The sequence below is a fragment of the Eschrichtius robustus genome, chromosome 10 (assembly GCF_028021215.1).
Source record: "Eschrichtius robustus isolate mEscRob2 chromosome 10, mEscRob2.pri, whole genome shotgun sequence".
NCBI classification, from domain to species: domain Eukaryota; kingdom Metazoa; phylum Chordata; class Mammalia; order Artiodactyla; family Eschrichtiidae; genus Eschrichtius; species Eschrichtius robustus.
In genome coordinates, this window is record NC_090833.1 from 100,366,625 (window position 1) to 100,385,796 (window position 19,172).

A 19,172-nucleotide genomic window follows, 5' to 3' on the forward strand; every position below is an offset into this window, starting at 1 on the left:
AGAAGCCCTTCTGAGCTCTACCTACTAGATACCCCCTTCCTCAACATTGCAACGGCTCAAAGTGTCTTCAGACTTTGCCCAGTGTCCCCTGGATTAAAACTGCTGCTTTACACTAACCTCCACACCTTAAAACTAAATTTGAGTTCATCATAAAAGTCATACGTACACGCCCACCAGAGAAATTTTAGAAAGCAAAGTACACAAAAAATGAAGGGAAAGTTTTCCCTTAATCTTTCACAATTTTGCAATCACACTTTATGCAAAGTTTTGTGCCTTCATTTTTTTCTTAAATGTAATATTAAGTAATCAGGTTCATATTATTACTTTAATTTTATGTTATGTGCATATATTATCTCCAGGTCACTCCCTCCAGTCTATTCACTGGGTCTTAACGGAAATTAACTCAGCCCTTCACATCTGGTGGGAGCCAAGTCTGAGCACAGACCTCACTTGGGGGTGGATGGGGGCTGCCTTACAGTCTCCACCTGGCTCCTTGAATCCAGGACACAAGCAAGTAATGATGTCCCTGTTCTTGGGGAATTGAGAATCATCTCATGCCCAGTTATTAGCTGGTAACATTTTGTATGTTTGACAAAATTCTTGTTTTCATCTGAATACAAATTTCTCATCCGTCCGTATTCAACATTAGTGCGTGTAGTAGAGTAGACCCTGATCCTCTGAAATGTATGTGCCTAAATATATGTTATTCATTATTTCTTATCTGTGGTTTGTTTACATCTGAGGCAGCACTTTCTGACATGTGGGCAGACGCCCACAAAGCCTTTTAATAGCTGCAGAGCACAGGATGTGCTGAAGGATGTCCCACGAGAAGCATGGTATCATTTAGGTTTGAAAGGGCCTTAGCTCAATTATTTATAGACTCAGGCAGGAATTCTGTCATTCTGGGCATAAAAATGTATTAAAAAATGATGATACACTTGACAGGAAATACTGAAGGTTTAATTATACCCAAAATGAAGGACAAGATTAAAATCCATGAATCTGTCAGTCACCTATGACCCAGTGGGTCAGCCTGTAGGTGGGAGACACACTACACTTTTATGCCAGGCTGCTGCCAGGGTGCTCGCGGTTGTACACACGGTCCTTGGTGTCTGGCTCTGAGAGCAATGATTGTTGTTGTTGTTGTTTTTATTTTGGCTAAACATAAAATTTACCATTTTAACCATTTAACCGTTTTTAACTGTACAGCTAAGCTTAGTGGCGTTAAGTACATTCACGTTGTTGTGCAGCCATCACCATCATCCATCCCTAGGACTTTTTCATCTTCCCAAACTAGAATTCTGTCCCTATTAGATAATCATTTCCCATTCTTTGCTCCCCTCAGCCCCTGGCAACCTCCATTCTACTTTATGTCTCTGTGAATTTGACTCCTCTAGGGACCTCATATAGGAGGAATCATACAGTATTTATCTTTCTATAACTGGCTGATTTCACTTAGCAGAATGTCCTTAAAATTCATCCATGTGGCATGTGTCAATTTCCTCCTTTTTTAAGGCCAAATAATATTCCACTGTATGTATATTCCACATTTGGTTTATCCATTCATCTGGTCAATGGACACCGGTTGCTACCACCTTTTGGCTATTGTGAATAGTGCTGCTATGAACATGGGTGTACAAATACCGAAGTCCCTGCTTTTTTGGAGATATATATATATATATATATATATATATATATATAATTTTTTTGGATATATACCCAGAAGTGGAATTGCAGGATCATATGGTCAGTCTATGTTTAATTTTTTGAGGGACCTTCAAACCAATTCCCACAGCAGCAGCAGCATTTTACGTTCCTGCCAGCAATGCACAAATGTTCCAGTTTCTCCACGTCCTTGCCAACACTTACTATTTTAGGCTTACTTTAAAATTTTATTTTAGTAATAGTCATCCTGATAGGTATGACATGGCGTCTCATTGTGGCTTCAACAGGAACGATCATTTATACTTGTATAGTGTTTTGCTTTTTTATTTCAAATTCCTTTCACATGTGAGTTTACATTTGATCCCCTCATAGGTGATGGGTGTTCGTTGTGACTCTAATGCCAGGTGCCCCAGTCTGAATTCGTCCAATTTCTTCCAGCATCCAGGGCTTATGCTACAAACTAGATCCACTCCCAACAGCCACCTCCCAGCTGTGTGACCTCGGACAGGCCACTTAACCTCTCTGGTCTTAGGCTTTTCATCTGTAAAATGGGAATCATAATGATTCCTACCATATTAAAATATTAATATGCTCAAAATCATAGGGCCAGACGCTTAGGAAACACTCCAGAAATGTTAGTTGGGGCTATTATTATTACTTTTACAATCTTCCTACCTTGGCAATAACATCACCCCGTCACCAGCCTCAGAGTCAGTGTCTTCAAATTGTGTGTGCTCTTCTTGAAAATGCTTCTCGGGTTCCCACCTTCCTTCCGTCCCACCTCAGCTCTTCCCAGGATTCTTCACCACAGAGACTCACTTTCACATTAGACCCCTAAGTATTTGCCCAGCAACACTTCCTCCTCCAGTTTCTCCTTAAAAAAGATCATATTCCTGTTCCAAAACTATTTTCATCCCCTTTTTCTCTAGCTTCAAAAGCTACATTGGGTCCTAATGACAGAGCAGAATACATTCCAATCATGCTGGCTGGTTTTCCTTTTGACTTCTCGTTCTTGTTTTGTGTTTAACAATGAATTTGTTGAGGTATAACATACCTCCAGTAGAGTGCACGAATATTCAGTGTAAAGCTCATTGGAATTTTACACATGCACACGCTGAATAGCTGACACCCAGATCAAGACTTAGAACATTCCCAGACCCCAGAATGCCCTCTGTGCCTTCCCAAGCTGGTAAAACCCCACCCTGTTCTTGAACTTCTCATAAATGGGGGGATATAGGCTGTCCTTGTGCCCGCCTTTTTCCTTTCCCTCATCATATTCTCTTTGACCTTAATTCCTGCTGTTGTCTGTTCTTTTCTACTGATGAGTGGTACCCAGGGAGTGTGATACCACACAGCTGCTATGCATATTCTTGTGCGTGTCTTCCAGGGAACGTGTGCATCATTCCTCTGGGATATGTACCTTAGTGTGCAGTGGTGGTCAAAGTGTAGGCTATGTTTCTTATTTTATTAAAAAACTTTTTTTGTGACTATAAATGTTCCCCTTGATTCATTGAGGTCTGACTTACATAAATAAAATCCACCCATTTTAAGTGTACAGTTTGATTAATGTCCGCAATTGTATAGTCATTTAATTACCACCACAAAGAAGATACAGAACATTTTTATCTCCCCTTCCAAATTCCCTTATGCTTTTTGTAGTCAATAGCCATCCCCAAGTCTGCCCCAGGCAACCATAGTACTTTCTGGGCCTATAATTTTGCCTTTTCTAGAATTTCACATAAATAGATTCATACCAAATGAGGTCTTCTGCGTCTGCCTTCTTTCATTCAGCACAATGCTTTGAGGGCCCCCATGTTGTTGTGTGTCATTGCTGGTAGGGATGCAAAATGGCACAACACTTTGGAAAACAGTTGGACAGTTTTTTTAATAAGTTAATATAAATTTACCATACAACCCAGCAAAACATATGTCCACAGTAGGTCAATGTTCATAGCATTATAATTCATAATAGACCCAAGCTAGAAACAACCCAACCATCAATCAACCAGTGAATAAATAAACAAATTCTGGTATGTACCTGCTATAAATACCACTCAGTGATAAAAAAGAATGAATTACTGATGCATGTGACCACAGGGACTAATTTCTTGTTCTATTAAACTTTTTTTCTTTTAAAAATTTAATTAAAACAATAGATGCTTATTGTAACATGTCAAATAGTATAGAAGTACAGAAAGAAAAGATAAAGTTTCTCTCCGTTCCAATCACACCTACTTGAGGTAAGGTAACAGGTAACCACATTTTTTTGCATTCGCACACTACACACACACACAGATGCACCACATATCACACACCACACACATATAGCACACACATACACACAAACACACACACAGGAACTCCCCATCTTTTTGTTAAAAACGGATTGGTACCACACTCATTTCTCCACAATTTGCCTTCCTCAGGAACAGATCAGTAGATTTGGGTCTAAATCATTTTTTTATAGTTGCAAGTCATTATGGCTACATGACAATTTAGTCAACTCCTCCCATTTTTGTTGTTTTGCTGGACAAAGCCGCGCTGCAAGGTCACACGGGTCTCTGTCCTTTGCACTGGGGATCTGATTTCCATAGGATTCTTCGATGTGGGGCTGCTACAGGGTCGCTTCTCAAGTTCACACCATCTCAAGCAATTTGTGAACGCAGTCCTTTCTTCACAAATCTGTAGCACGGGGTCTTAATGTTGTTAATTTACCAGCTTTATGGTTAAAACAAAGTTGCTCTTGTTTTCCTTTGAGGTTTTTGTGTTCCAGAAATGTGACATCTTCTCACACAGATTTGCTGGCTGGTTTCATTTCCTTTTTAATGAATCACTTTTATATCACTTGCCCATTTTTCTATTGGGTTCCTTTTCATTTTCTTATCAATTTTGGGGAGCTTTTTGCACATTTTATATGTGCTGGAAATATTTTGCAACACAATATCTCCCTCACTGTGAGATTATACTAATGATTTTTTAATATTTCATTTTACTTTTTATATTTGGGTCTTTTTTTCACCTGTAATAAGATACAGGTGCCCAAACTGGAATCTCCCACTGAGTTGAAATTCCACCTTATCATCTACTAAATTCCCTTATCTCTTTGGCTCTGTTTCTGGGCCCTATTTCAGTCCACTGATGGATTTTTCTTCCATGTACCAATAACCTACGGTTCTGATCTTTGTGGTGATGGTGTCATATTTCTGATCTCGTAGGAGGTGTTGCCCCTTGCTAGGCTTTCTTTTTGTTTAAAAACATTTCTTCACAATTTTTGAACTTTCTTATGCAGTCTAGCATCATACTGCTCAGTGCAGAAAGATCTCATTAGGATTACAATTATAATCAAATTAATTTATTGCTTTGGAGAGAATTTACATTTAATACTAGTATGTCTTTATATCTGGGGACGTTTATTCAGATCTTGTTGTGTCCTGTGGTAACGTTTTAGCTTGTCTTCATGCAGGCTGTGCCCCACGTGTTACACTCCATCCTGTGTCTTGCACAGTTTTGGCCTCGATGTGCATGGGGCTCCCCACCCTTCACCCCACCATTCCCCTTTCTATGTGCTCACTGCTGTTGGAAGGAAAAGAGTCTTTCTTGTTTGTCTCTACATTACCAAACCTTCATAGTACTTCCCAGTAGTTTTTTTCCTTATGTCTCTTCAACAACACAATTTCTCCCAGCGTTCATGACACCACCCTTGTGCTTACTTGCCTGTATCCTTGGTTCCCGTTCAAGGTCCTGCTCCTGGGTATCCTCTGTGCTCTGTAGCTGCCTTCCGGGCCCAACCTCCCTTCTCTTCATTTCTGTGTCTTTGCTTGCCCTCCCCTTTCCTGCACTGGGCTTGGCACTCTTCTCAACAGAGAGCCTGCCAAAACCCCCGGGGGGGGGGGGTCAGCCTGTGCCCAGAGGGCCAAGGATTTCCCTGCTCTGACCCTGCACTTGGAGGCCTGTGGTCTTTCCTTTCTCTGAGGCCATGTCACATAGTGTGGGGCTGGATGTGGTCCTTCCTCCTCCTCACGTCGTGCATTTGGTTTCCCTTCTCATGTCAGTTCTGAGCCCACCCTGTGCGACGGCTCTTCTTGTCTGTCCCCGCTGCCCACAGGGTCTGGCCGCTCTGCACACGCTCAAGCCCCATGAGGGAGGGGCTGACCCAGGGCCCCCACCCCCACCCCCACAGTGCCAGTGCTGGCCTCGTGGTCTCGGCTGGCCTGCTAGCCTCCCCAGCAGAGGGAAATGGACAGGGCATGGATGTCTGCCCCCCGTGTCTTGTCGTCTAAGTGAGATGCTGCATCTGAAGGCCCTCTCCTGACCCGGCTCGCCAATGCTGGGCGCCCATCCGTCGTGTGTGCTCGTGGGATTCCGCGTGGACCCGACGATGTGCTTGGGTGGCTTTGGAAGGCAGCTCGGGAGGGCTGAGCATCCTCCAGAGAGACGGGGTCTCGGGGCCCTGGAGCGTGCCCAGTGTCACCGAGCGGCGCTGCACACCCAGCGGTGCTGCCCCTGGTGGTTGTGCACTGTGACAACGGGGCAAGGTCACAACCCACGGCCGGATGTCCCGGCCCGTCAGGGCTCGCCCCTGCTTCCTGTGTGACCGTGGGGAGCCAGCTTCTTCGCTCACGGGGGCTGATGGCAGGATGGCCCCTGGGTCACTGGGTGCATCTGATGAGTTAAGGTGGCCAGGGCCTCCCCACCACAGCCTCTAAGGAGACTCAGGGCTGGGAAAGGCCCGGCTGTGGAGCCTTGAGGATCTAATTCAGATTTTGCCTCTTCTAATACGATGTGATTCTGGGAAGAATTAAGTACCTTCTCTGAGCTTAATTCCTTTTATCTTAGTTTATTTTTCCCAAAGGGGAAGGATGGTGCCTACATCTCAGGGGTGGCAGCTCAGGGAGATGAGGGGCGTGAAGGCACACAGCAGAGGCTAGCTCCCTCACTCTTGGGGTGCTGACTTAGCACGGCGTGTGTGTGTGTGTGCGTGCAAGCCCCCTTCCTACAGCTTAGAGTCCTCATTTGCAGGGAGCCTGAAAACCCACCCTCCAGGTCCCAGACCCCCAGTCCCCTCTCGCTCTGCCCCTTAAATTGAGAATTACCTCCACACAGCAACTGCCCAAGTATATTTCTTTGAAAGTTTATTCCTAATGTTTCCCTCAGGCCCCTGTCTTGTGCCCTCTTGTCCTTTCTCCTCCACAAATTCAACCAGAGCGACTTTGTTTTCACATCTACATAGAAACAGGCAAATACGGACAGAAAGCCAGACAAGAGGACTAAGAAGGGAGCTCTCTCCAAATAGAGCAGCCTATGATGAACGGAGCTTGTTGAATGATCAGAGGAGGGAAACAGAGCTTGTCTAGATAAAAACCACCATGAGGCCGTGCCTCCCCCAGGAAGGGGTGGGATTAACACCATTTATACCTGAGGACGAATAAAACCAGCATGTTTTCTCTTGCCTTGCAGATGTACTCTCTCACTGAAAGGCACTTTCTGAGGATCCGCGGAGGGGGGCCCCATGCCCCTGGAGCACCCCTCGCCACCTCTGCGGCCCACGGGGCGGGTGGGGCGGGTGCTGACTCCCGCGCTCCGAATTCTCCAACCCTCCGCCAGCCGTCCCGCTCATGTCCCTCCTGCGGCTCCTCCCCTGCCCCCTGCCCCCTGCCCTGCACTTCCCCACCTCTTTGGCGGCCTCTCCGTCCTTTGCCACGGGGCCCGGCGATCGTCCTTTTGACTGATTGATTGCCTTGTAGCTCTTGCCTGATATTAAACATATTTCTGAGAAAAACAACCCATTGTGTCTACGGAGCATTTATTTCTAGGAATTTGTACTTTGGCTTCCTGAATTCCATGCTGCTCGTCTTCTAGAGTTAAATAATAATCTGTCGTTGTCTTATTATTAATAAAATGGTGACGGGGAGGACATTTTGGGACCAGTGAAGTAGACCGCCGAAAGAGGTGGGCGTGGAGCGTGGGTGGGGGGAGTCACCTGGCTCTCCCTCCCCTCCCCTCCTCTGCCTCCCCAGGGCTCCTCCCCCGCCTGCGACCCTCAACAGCTGCCCTGAAAGGGGGAGCTCACTAAGAGCGGAGGAGAGGAGCTGCCTGACTGAGACAGCCTCCTGAGTTGCTGTGAGGCTGGCATGAGCGCCCCGCTCCCCAGTGCACCTTGATACCGGGAGCCACAGGGTGAAGCGCCAGGGTGGGCAGGAGGCAGAGGACAGGAGAGAGGAAGTTTAGGCCAGAGCCTCTACTGGGGTTTCCATGGGAAAGGCAAGGCAGGGCAGGGTGGACAGCTCAGGATGGCTATTTCGGGCAACTCCTGCGGGCTCTGAGCTAGAGGGCTGGTCGCAGTTGCCTGGCACCTGGTCCTGAGCTGAGTAAGGCAGAGGAATGTTGCCTCTGGGGGTGCAGGGGCCAAGAGAGGAGGCCTGGCCCTGCACTGGTTAATCTGCATGTCATAGGTGATCCGACTGGGCCCTTTGCTGTCTCTAAGACTTGACTAACCCCAGAGGGGTGGTGTCTCCCCAGCTAGAAAAGTTCTTGAAGATGTCAAAATGTCATGATATACAGAAAATAATGACAGAGGACGTGCCTGTGTGTGACACAGGGCTGTTAACAGGGCTGCATTCGAGATCCTCCTGTTGGCTGAGCCTATTTTTAGCTGCCTCCTCCAAGACCTGCATCCATCCACCCGCAGGATCCTAAAAGGAAAGATCTCATTGGGAAATGGGTTCTCAGTCTACAGTGCGGTAGAGAGCACAGCACGGGAGCAGGCATGGCCCAGGTGTCTGAGCTGCCTGGCCAAAGGGACACCCACAATGATGTAGCTGCCATTTTACAAAGAAAAGTGAACACAGAGGATGGAGACCAGGTGTTTGTTTGGTCCAGGTTTAGGCGGTTCAGTCAAGACTAGAGCCACAGAGAGACTTGGTGATGGAGGCCTGCGCTGACCTTCGGGGGACGTGATGGGAAATCCTGGACCTAGGCTTCTCCCAGGGAGGATAGGAACAGGCCCCTTCCTGCCTCCTGCCGCCTCCCAGACACCCACGCAGCATCGACACTTGTAATTAGTGTGCATTTCCTGGAGTTTTTATATGCATGGGATCATGCAACACATACTCTTTTTTGTCTGATCTCCTTCATGCCACATAATTTTGTTCAGGCTCGTTGATGTGTGTGTGTCCCTGCTCTTTTTCACTCCCAGCACAGTTTCACTTGAGCCCTCTGAATGTGGTCTGCTTATCCACTCAAGGTAGATTTTGTACATATGGCACCTGGTTTCTGGTTCCCACGGTTCCTGTCTTGCACACCACTTCTGGTGGGTTAAAATTGGCGTTGAGGATTTCCAAGGCCTTACGTGGTTCTGTGATTCTTAGGACTCTAAAGATTCTGAGTCCTGGTTGTGGGTGACCTTGCTGAGGAACAAGCGGATGGGCTCTCCCTAGGTCCAGAGAGAGACTGGAGTTCAGAAAACGTGCCATCTCCGTGGACCTCCCATGTGGCCTGTTCTTAAAGCTGTGGGTTCACTTCCTGGGCTCTGAGCAGGCTTAGGTGCTTGCTGGCTGTGTGATCTCAGGCACGTTGCTTAACTACTCTGTGCCTCCATCTCCTCGACTATAAAACCAGCATCAATGCTCCTACTTTCCAAGGATGTGTGAGGATTAAATGAGGCCATCCCTTGAAAGCACATAGAACAGAGCCTGGCAAATGTCAGGTCCCCTTGTGTTTTTGGTATGTGTATCCAAAGGGTCAGAGACTTTGGGGTCAGGTTTGCTTGCTTCTCCTGTATTTCCGCTTTGCTATTAGGAAGCAGATTTCAGCAGAGTTGGGCTCTTTAAAGCTTGTGGTAGTTGATCTCAGAAGATGCATCTCTCCAAAAAGCTGGCAGTAAAGACAGATATATGCAAGGTTTCCAAGGTCTGTGGATTCCACGCTGCTTTGGGCAGCCCCTTTCAGCCCCTTCGTGGTTGGCGCTCTGAAGGCAAGTGGCACCATCTTGCCTGGAGCACAGTGCGGTTGGGTGGACCCATCCCGATTATCTGAGAACTTGGCTTTTTACAAAATGGCACCTGCCATAAACAGCAGTTATGAGGTGTAACTTTCTTTTTGATTGGCTTATCAGCATCTTGAAGCAGCTGAATTGGGAGTAGAGAACTTTTTCTAACCCAATGGTTAGAATTTTAAAAGGGAAAAGAAAATTCATTGAAAGTGTTCATAAGAATGAAGCAAGTCCCTGATCTCTCAAACAAAGATGTCTGTGGCACCACCTGTGACCTTGAGCGAACTTTAGTTATTTAAACCATTAGGAATATTAGCTTCAATATTGTCTCGGGAGGGCTTTATTCTTTGGTTCTACATTTTAAGCAATCCTAAGGGTTTATCTTTCATTTTGTGAGATATTGTACAGCAAGGTTAAGGAATCTCTTTTCTAGTTTCCTATTGGGCTTTTTTTCAAAAAGAGAAATTATAGGATACTGTTTTTTCTGCATCTGTTTAATAATCATCAGTCAGTAGTTATTGACACCTACTATGTATGTGTGCCTGGGGCAAATCACAAACATTGGTAATGTTGGGATAAAAATGGCAGGGGTGACTCTGTAAAATTATGACAATTAGGGAACTTGCTTTGGTATCTCACTGATTTTTCAAGTGGTACACAGATTTCAAAATTCATGGCTCTACTTATGCTTGCAACATACCTATTGTTGGAAGATTTAAGTGGTTTCAACCTGTTCTGGTGAAATTACTTTTGACAAATTAAGGTTGAGGTATTTTTGATGCCTAAAATTGTGTTTAACTCTGTATGATGCTTTAGGTTGTAGGTGCTGGGAAGTTTCGATTCATTTGTGTGGACGAAGCTGGGAAGAAGCCATTTGCTCTAAATGCCCCTCTTAGCACTCTGGGCCCCTGCTTGCCCTCTCACCCTGGCTGGCAGCCTCCTGGCCCCATCCTTGCTGTGTGCTGGCTCTCATACATTGCCTGCCTGTCTCATGGCTTCACGATGGAGATAATCGGCTGCTTTCATGCGTCCTTGGGGAGGGAGAGAGGCTGTCCCCACGGTGAGAGTGAGCTGTCTATGGCCCTACCCTCAGCTCTACTCTCCATGATCAGGCAGGTCTGTGAGTTTTCTTCTCCATGTGGGCCCCTTTTCATTGTCATTTTCACCACGGAAGTCTGGGCTGGTCCCCCTGCCTGCTGTTTCTCAGCCCTTTCTGTGTCTTGCACACTGCTGCTAGGTTAATGTGCATTCAATCCTGTTTCTATCATATCAGCTCTATTTTAAAGGCCTCTGCTGTTTATCACCCCTCAGCGCATTCCTGGATGCTTCTTGGACCTGAGTCTGAATTCTAAATTCCTCTGCCTCTTTTTGCCATCCTTCTGCAAATCTGACCCAGTCTGCCATTTCCCGGCACAGCCACTGCCCCTCACACTTCCATCGGGTCACGCTCCTCTGGTCTCAGTTCCAATCTGTACTTTCTCCAGAGATCTTCTACCGCCCCTGGTTTCCAGCTCCTTTAGTGATGAGGCTTCTCTGTGGACTGGGTGTACATGCCCTCTCATTTCTCTGAAAGACAGAATTGCCCTCTAGTAGTTAATAGTGCCCATGCTGTGGCTACTTTTTTCTCTAGGCTATTCCATGAGTTGTTAGTCTTCTCTGCTGCCCTGTAGGTTTCTTGAGAACACAGAATGTCTTGCCTTCTCCACGGTGGTCAGAGCTGTGATGGGTTTGGTGTGGGCGTGGCACAGGAGGATCAAGGACAGTTCCTGGGTGGGGGTGAGGGCAGCTCTCTAGAGGACCATGGTCCCGTTTTCCGCCATGGGAAGACCAGGGTAGGAATGCTTTTAGTGGGGACAGTCAAGGCTTTGTTTGAAAAGGTTAAGTCTGAGGAGACTTTAGACAATGAGCTGGAGATATCAATTGGATGTGGTAATTGTCTATAAAATCTTGGTACCAACATCCTGGGAGATGAAGACAAATGAGGCTGGAGATAAAGACAAATGAGGCCTTTGGAGCTAGAGACAATAAGGCACCTTAGAACAGGAGTGGATGGAGGTAACCACAGAGTAAAATTAGACTCTGTCTTTGTTTAGCTGAGATCCAAGTCAAGGCATGGCTCCAGTAGTCCTGAAGGGCTATGGTGTGGGACCACCCAGGCAGGGTTTGGGAAGACAAGATGGGTGTGGGAATCTATTTTGCTGTTATTTGTCCAACACTCACCTGGAAAGTATAATGAATGAGGTTGGGAATTACAGAGAGGATTTCTTTGGCTAGAGTCCTGTGTCTTGTGATCCCTACCCTGATAATGTGGAAGGGGCCAGGTGGTTCCCCCTTGCTTCAGATAGAGTGAGGGGCTTTCCGCAGGTGACGCTGACTTTGGCATGTGTCACCCAGAGCCTGAGGAGCCCATTGGACCACACCACTGAGACCTGAAGCAGGAGTGAGTGTGTTTGGGGAGAAACTACCTCCCGCTGATGGAAGGTGCAGGAGGCACCTTAATGGGGCCATGAGCCCACTGGACCCACCCTGGAAAGCTTACTGCTAAAGATTGGGGCCGTGTCAGCGGCAAGAGGCTGGACCTGCCCCATGGGTGTTGGTGCCAGGAGGGGGAAGGTGTGTGGGCGGATGAAGAACAGACACTGTCCATTTCACAGCACGGGCACCCTAACGTTCCCCGGGTTGGGGGAGGAGCCTTAAAGAAACAAGGAAAGTGGCTGTGGGAGGAGAGTCGGCTGCAAACCTCAGCCCTGGCCAGAGGGCCCAGCCGGGACTGTCAGTGTCACTCAGTGCTCCCTGACTTCTTCATAGGCACCCCCAGACCACCATCCCAGCCAAGGGATCAGAAACTGCAGCCAGAAGGTTGGGAGGCACCTCCTCCTTTGGCCACTGGGAGGTTTTGGGCCCCAGACAGTGCTAAGGGAAGGAGGAGAGCTCTAACTTTAAATGATGTTCTGGGTTTTTATTATTATGCTGGGACTGAGAATTTATACCTCTAAAAATAGGAAAATGGAGTAAGCTGTAAGTTATTGAGGATATCTTCTTCTCTGGAAGTGAGTGGACTAGCTACGGGGCATGCCCAGGGCTTCGTCCGGGGCCAGGGAGGAGCTGGCCCCGAGTGGATTTAGGCAGCAGACGTTGGGGCAGTAAACTCATTCTCAGATTGTACCATCCACTCATGCAGGTCACACAGAGGACAGAGAGGAGGTGGGTGGAACGGATCCTTGGGGCTCTCCGTGATTTAGAGGTAGCGTCACGGAGAAGGTGAGAAACTGACCAGCAGCACCCAGGATGGTGGAGGACGTCAGAGGACTGTGGGATCAAGAAGTCAAGGAAAAGAAGTGTGTCAAGGAAGTGAGGACAGCAGATTGCCTGTCGATTTGGTGCCAGGGAGGGTGTTGGCGACTTTGCAGAACAGTTAGTAGGAACAAGAGTGGCCTGGGGGGGAGCTGAGGAGAAAAGGGAGGTGAGAGTGGAGAGGGCACCATCAACAACGCTGTTGACGGTGCATTTTATGGAGGTACCATAATTTATTGAACTGGCCCCTGATAGATATTGATTGTTTCCTATCATTCTATTAAAACATTGCTGCAATCAATAGTGTGTATGTGAGTCTTCTGGCCTTTTCTGAGAGTATTTAGAGGATGCATTCCCAGAAGTAGAACTGCTGGATGAAAGGGTTTTGTTAGGGATATGACCAATCTGCCCCCACGGAGGCTGCACCAAGCTACATTCTCACTGATGTGGGATGCTTTACCTACAAGTTCTTATCAAGCTGAAATCTTCAGCTGTGAAAATTGACTTTTAGTATAGGCTTTAATTTGTATTCTTATTATGAGTAAAGCTGAGAATCTTTTCATATTTTCAAGTGCCATTTATCTCCTGTGTGAACTCTTTGTTCATATCTTTTACTCATTTTCTATTGGGTTTTTGATGTTTTCCTTATTGACTTATATTAGGACAATTATCTCTTTGGCTGTGAAATGTTACCATTTTTTTTTCTTGTGCATAAAGTTTTATTTTTATGGTATTGTGACAATATTTTCTTTTATGGTTTCTGTATCATTCTAAGATTCAGAGATTAAAAATGTCTTCCCAATTTTCTTTTAGTACTTTTATGGTTTCATCACAAATTAAATTTGCAATCCATCTAGGATTTATTTGCATGTAAGGCATAAGATAGGAACTCAACTTACTTTTTCCTGGATAGTTGCCCAGGCACTCAAATGCCACTCACTGGGTAACTCTTCCCCCCTACTGACATGCATTACAGCATTTATCCTGTAGGGAAGGAAAAAAACTTCTGTGCTCTGCCCTCCTATGTTCTTTGGCTGGGACCCTGCAAATTAGACTAACAGAAGACAGATTAACAAGAGAAAAACAAACTTGATTAAAGCATGAAGTGCACATGCTCGCAGTGAAATTCAGTGATGAGTAACTCAAAGAAGTGGTTAGAACTTGGGCTTATATCTTAATCGAAGATGAAAAATCTGTACAGAATTGACAAGACACAGAAAAAAGGACTTTGAGTTTCTGGGGGTGACAAGCTGTGGGAAAGTAAATGTATGAGGTAACTTATGGAAGGTAAGAACTAGTAGCAAGGTTTGTTATGCAGATTCCTCTGATCCATCTCTTAGTTGATCAGGGTCTAGAGTTGTCTCCAGTGATTAATGTCTGTCCTTCTTGGTAGAGAGGGGAAGGGGATGCCTTTACAAATGTATGCCCTGCTTTTAGGCCAATAGGGGAAGTGCAGGGGACTTTTCTTGTATCTGCTTCTTCTCAATTGCCTTCAGCTCAAAATGATCCTTATACCAGAGAGACATATTTGGGGGTGGCATGTACTATTTATCTACACGTTCTACATATCTCTCCTTCTTGTTTCTTCATGAAATTGACTGCAATTTACCATTATATTTGTTCGTTTGTTGCACCCCCCCACTAGAATAGGAGTGAATGAGTGTAGAAATAACCCAGATGTCCTTTTTTTTAAAATTTTTTAGTCTGTAAAATAGAAGTGTGTGTGTGTGTGTATGTGTGTTTGGGGAGGCTGGGTGGGTAGCAATGAGATGGGTGAGTAGGGAGTAAGATGGTGCTGCATGATTTCAAAGGATCCAGTACTACATTCTAATGAAAAAGCTATTAAAATGTCAAAGGTACTGGCTCTAATGATGAGAATTTTAGACAAAAGGGGAAGATGGTGAAGTCATGAGAAAGTAAGGATTAGCATTTGGGGCTGGCTTCAGTTACTTTCAGATGACTCTGGAGGTGCCAAATATTCCATTTTCATATTAACTGAACTCCAAGGTCATGGGTTGGCTTACCAAAATGGGGTCTTACTGGACAGAATGTTAGGAAGCACTCTCCATTAGTAAAAGCAGGGCAAAGTCACTACCTGAGGCTCAAACTGGGATTAAATGGATTTACACAAAGCTAAATAATTATTGCTAAAAGAACCAATTAAAATAGCACTACTCACCAAAAGGCACTCTGCTAGGCAATAAGGAGAGACGATAAGAATGGTTATATTTAAATTAAACTTTGGAGTTCAAGTTACTAATTTCAGTCATCTAACTATTGCAATTACTAATAGTTATGTCACATTTCTATTTCAAACAAACAGAAATAGATTCCATCAACCTGGTTGAAGTGAGAATTCACACACACACAATTTATCTGAGCATCAGAAACAAATTTTGGCCAGTGATGAAAGGAGAGCATTCTTCTGAAAAGCAGCTTCGTTTGCAAATCTCTTTGGGGATTCTAAAGGTTGGCTCACAGGGGGGATCTCTAGGACTTTCTTGAGTCCATGAGCTCTGAGAAATTTCTGGAATGTCTTACATTTGCAAAATTTAAGGCCAAAATATTGAGTCTCTGAATGTTCTCTGAGATGCTTGCTTGCCTCTCTGTGGGAGGATTTGTTTGATAGACCATGTTTATTATTTGCAACATTTTCTCCACAATCCCACTCCTAATGCTCACTGGTTGTTTCCACCTCCGTCTCCCAAAGTGGCACATAAGTAGCAAGGCTTGCTGCCCAGGCTTCATAGCCTGACTAGATTAGACGTTTGATGATGTGTAACCTATATAATAAATTAGACATTTGACATTTCCTTTTTGAAAACTGTCATCCAAGACTGATTTTTTTCTCTTATCCTCTACGTCAGTGGATGGGAAAAGAAATACGATGCTTACTAGGGGTATTTAAGGAATGACTTACTGGAAACTTTCCACCAAATAATGTCTTTCCAGCCTATTGGGACTATCAGGGACTGAGCTGCTTTGCTTAGCTAAATGTATCATTTAATATAATAAGCACAGTGCAGACACACATCAAGCTTTAAAACTTAAACAGATAACATATAGGTACTTTTCACACATGTTTCTCTAGAGAAACAACTTGACTCTCTTCAATACGGAATTTACCTTTAGAAAATACTTTGGATGATTATTTTGATAGAACCACTTTTAGAATATTATTATAAAATAAATGACTAAGGATAAACATCAAAAAAACATTTGTTTCTTTCAAACAAACTTTTTCTGAGTCATGGTGATTCATAATCTACAGTTTTTATGGCATCTGAACTTTTAGAATAGTATTTCTTTCTTCCCTCTGTACAATGAATTGAATGGCAAATGTGAAGCTTATCTTAATAGTCTCTCACCTAATTTGACAAGGTCATATTTCTCTTAAAAGCATTGTATTGTGACAGTAATTATTTTTCTAGATGATGATAGAAAATAATTTCAAGAAGTATTCAGCTGAGAAAGTTTGTGGAATGTTTCTAAGGACCTATTGTCTTCTTTATCATTCAGTGTTTCTCCATATTCCTATTTTTTTTTTTTTCTGTGTTCTTTTACTGTTTTGTCCTTCCCCATGTGGGAGTTGAGAAGTTCACCCAGCTCCTTTCTCGGCTCCTGACTTTGGAGCTGCCTTTGGCATATCACCCATTATTTCTCACTGAGGCTGAGTCACGAAGTTGAGCTATGCTTGCTTTCAAGCACCTGCCCAAGCCACGTCCCCCCCCAGCCTCCAGCTTCTGGACTGTAGCAGACTCTGTCTAGTCTTACTTTTTCACCCTCCCACTGCTCCCATGCCCTCCTGCCCCGGGAAGACCTGTGGGTCAGACCCTCTGCAGATGGTCCTTCTGTCAGGCCCCCTTGGTACCTAGGATGCTCCTTGCCTCCTTCCTCAAGACAGTGCCCAGCACATTGTATATGCTTTAGAAATGCCTACGCAGAGCCTCATTTCTGGCTCATTTGTGTACCCCTGGAGTTCCTGTCCTCCTTCAAAATCCTCTTGATTTTATGATATTTAGTAACTGCACAAGCTGGGAATAAAACTCAGAGGACCAAATTTCTTTTAATTACATTCTGACTCACTTCAGAAAGATCTTAATCAATAGCAATGCTTGATTAGGTTTGGGCCTTGTGCCATGACTATGGCCATGGAGAGAACATCCAGAAGAGTACACTTCAGCACTTCAGGGTACTGATTTTCTAAAATATAATCTTAACCAAACATTAAAAAAAGAATAAAGAAAGTGTGGCATCAATTCATATCCCACCCTTAGGATACAACCACAGCAACAGAAAGAATTAGGATACTGCCAGCCAGAGGCGCTAAGATGTGGTTTGCTTAGTTTTGTTTTTTGCATGTGTAGAACGTCTGGGTTATGTAATCCTGAAGGATGGGATAAAATGGATCTCTCTCTTCCTGTTCTCTTAAGGGAAGCCATCAGCCGGGTTTGCGAAGCGGTCCCTGGCGCCAAGGGAGCCTTCAGGAAAAGAAAGGTACTGTTCTCTCAGCTCCGTGTCTACCTGTGTCTCCTTTACTTTTTCTCTCTTCTGTCACCACTCAGCATCTTTAATCACACACAATTGTTCCGTTTCTCTTTTCCATGGCCCGGCTCTTGTCACTTTTTTTTTTTTGCCGGGCAGTGGGGAACCAAGAGACATCTGTTGATTTAAAGGGGATAACTCACAGTGACTCTTGTCACTTCTAAAAACAAAAAGAGCTTATATTCCCTCTTTGCCACGTGGTTGACGAGGAAAGTTAGCTATCAAGGCTAACTGATAGGGTTGTCAAAATAAACACCCCAGGTCTGCACCGAAAGACACGTAAACCAGGGCCAGGCATTCTTCTCAGCCTTTATGTACATTAGTTCATTTCATTAGAACAACTCTGTGGTTGATGCCCTCAGTGGTGTGCTGGTAATAGTTTAACAACAGGCTCTTGGGCCTGGAGGTGGAGACTGAGAAGCACTAAATTTGCTGTGTTTGCCAGTTTCTGTGGCATAAATGCTTCCACAATGGCCGATTTCAAGCTCTAACCTGACATCTCTAAAGTGGAGTTGGGAAGAGATGTGCGGTAGGTCACCGTTACACAGTGTCCCCACTACATGTAGGGGACAAGGACATTGTCCACACTAAATAACCTGAACAGCATAGGTAATAGCTAATGTAGAAACAATTAGGAAGTGATGAGTTTTGAGTATTTATTGTTTGTTTTTTAAAAAGTATAATTGATTTAATTGTAAGTTTACATAAATTAATTTTTAATAGCAGCTCTTTTTAATGGCCAGCTCATAAAATTCCTAAAAATTTAATAATTGTCTCTCATTAGCTGGAACAAGACAGCTCTAGAACACCGTTGAATATCCCCATTTTACAGATGATAAAAACTGAGGCACAGGTATGAGAACCCACAATGCGAGAAGGTGGTGGAGCTAAGCTCAAGCTCAGGCCACCTGGCTCCACGGGCTGCACATTCAACCCCTGGACTCGACCTTTTCATCCTGGAGGTGGTTGGACCAGAAGAAAAAAACTGGATTAAGACAAAGCTCAGAAAAACTCTTTTCTTAAGTGTGTAGTGAATACAAAATTAAATATCCACCATCCAGACTTTTCTATGCCTGGACTGAATGGTGGGGAGCGCACCCCTGTGAGTATCTCCGAGTCTGTCCTGAGGCTGAGGCTCTGGGGCAGGTTGTGTGATTGCCTCTGCTGCTCCCAGGGCTGAGGGTCAGCTCTGTCTTTGTAGCCTGGAGACATTTGTGAGCCCTCAGAGCAACTGGGTTTCAGGCAGAGAACTTTGGATGAAGACTCATCTAGATGTGCCAGCCTGTGTTCCAGTGGACATAGAAGCCAGGCAAGGCTCCAGAATCTTGAATACAGGAACTAGGAGGGCATCTGAGAACTGAGATAAGGAACCTTGTCTTTCACAGCCGCTTGGTACCCGACCAGCAAGTCTCGGGGTTCCCTCTCAGGCTTCTTGGTGAAAGTGGTGGAAACAATGTCAATTTCTGGGCTTCACCCCTGGTATGCTTAATCAGAATCTCTGGGGTGGGGTCCAGGCATCTCTATTTTTAAATAGCTCTGGTAGGGGATTCAAAAGCGATGCCTGCTTGGTTAAGAACTAGTCTTAATTGGCATCTCAAAAGAGGACATGTTCTACTCTGAAAAGGAAGGAAGGGACAGCTAGTGGGTCCCTGTGCCAAAGACAGTTCTGAAGGGCTGG

General features: G+C 45.0%; 1 protein-coding gene across 1 annotated transcript in view; it reads left to right on the top strand.

The window, feature by feature from the left end:
• SHC3 (SHC adaptor protein 3) overlaps positions 1-19,172 on the top strand; it is a 142,027-nt gene that overhangs the window by 60,097 nt on the left and 62,758 nt on the right. Inside the window, exon 3 of the mRNA XM_068552745.1 lies at positions 17,383-17,446. Within this exon, the coding sequence (XP_068408846.1) occupies positions 17,383-17,446 (64 nt within the window). The remainder of the gene's footprint in view (positions 1-17,382; positions 17,447-19,172) is intronic.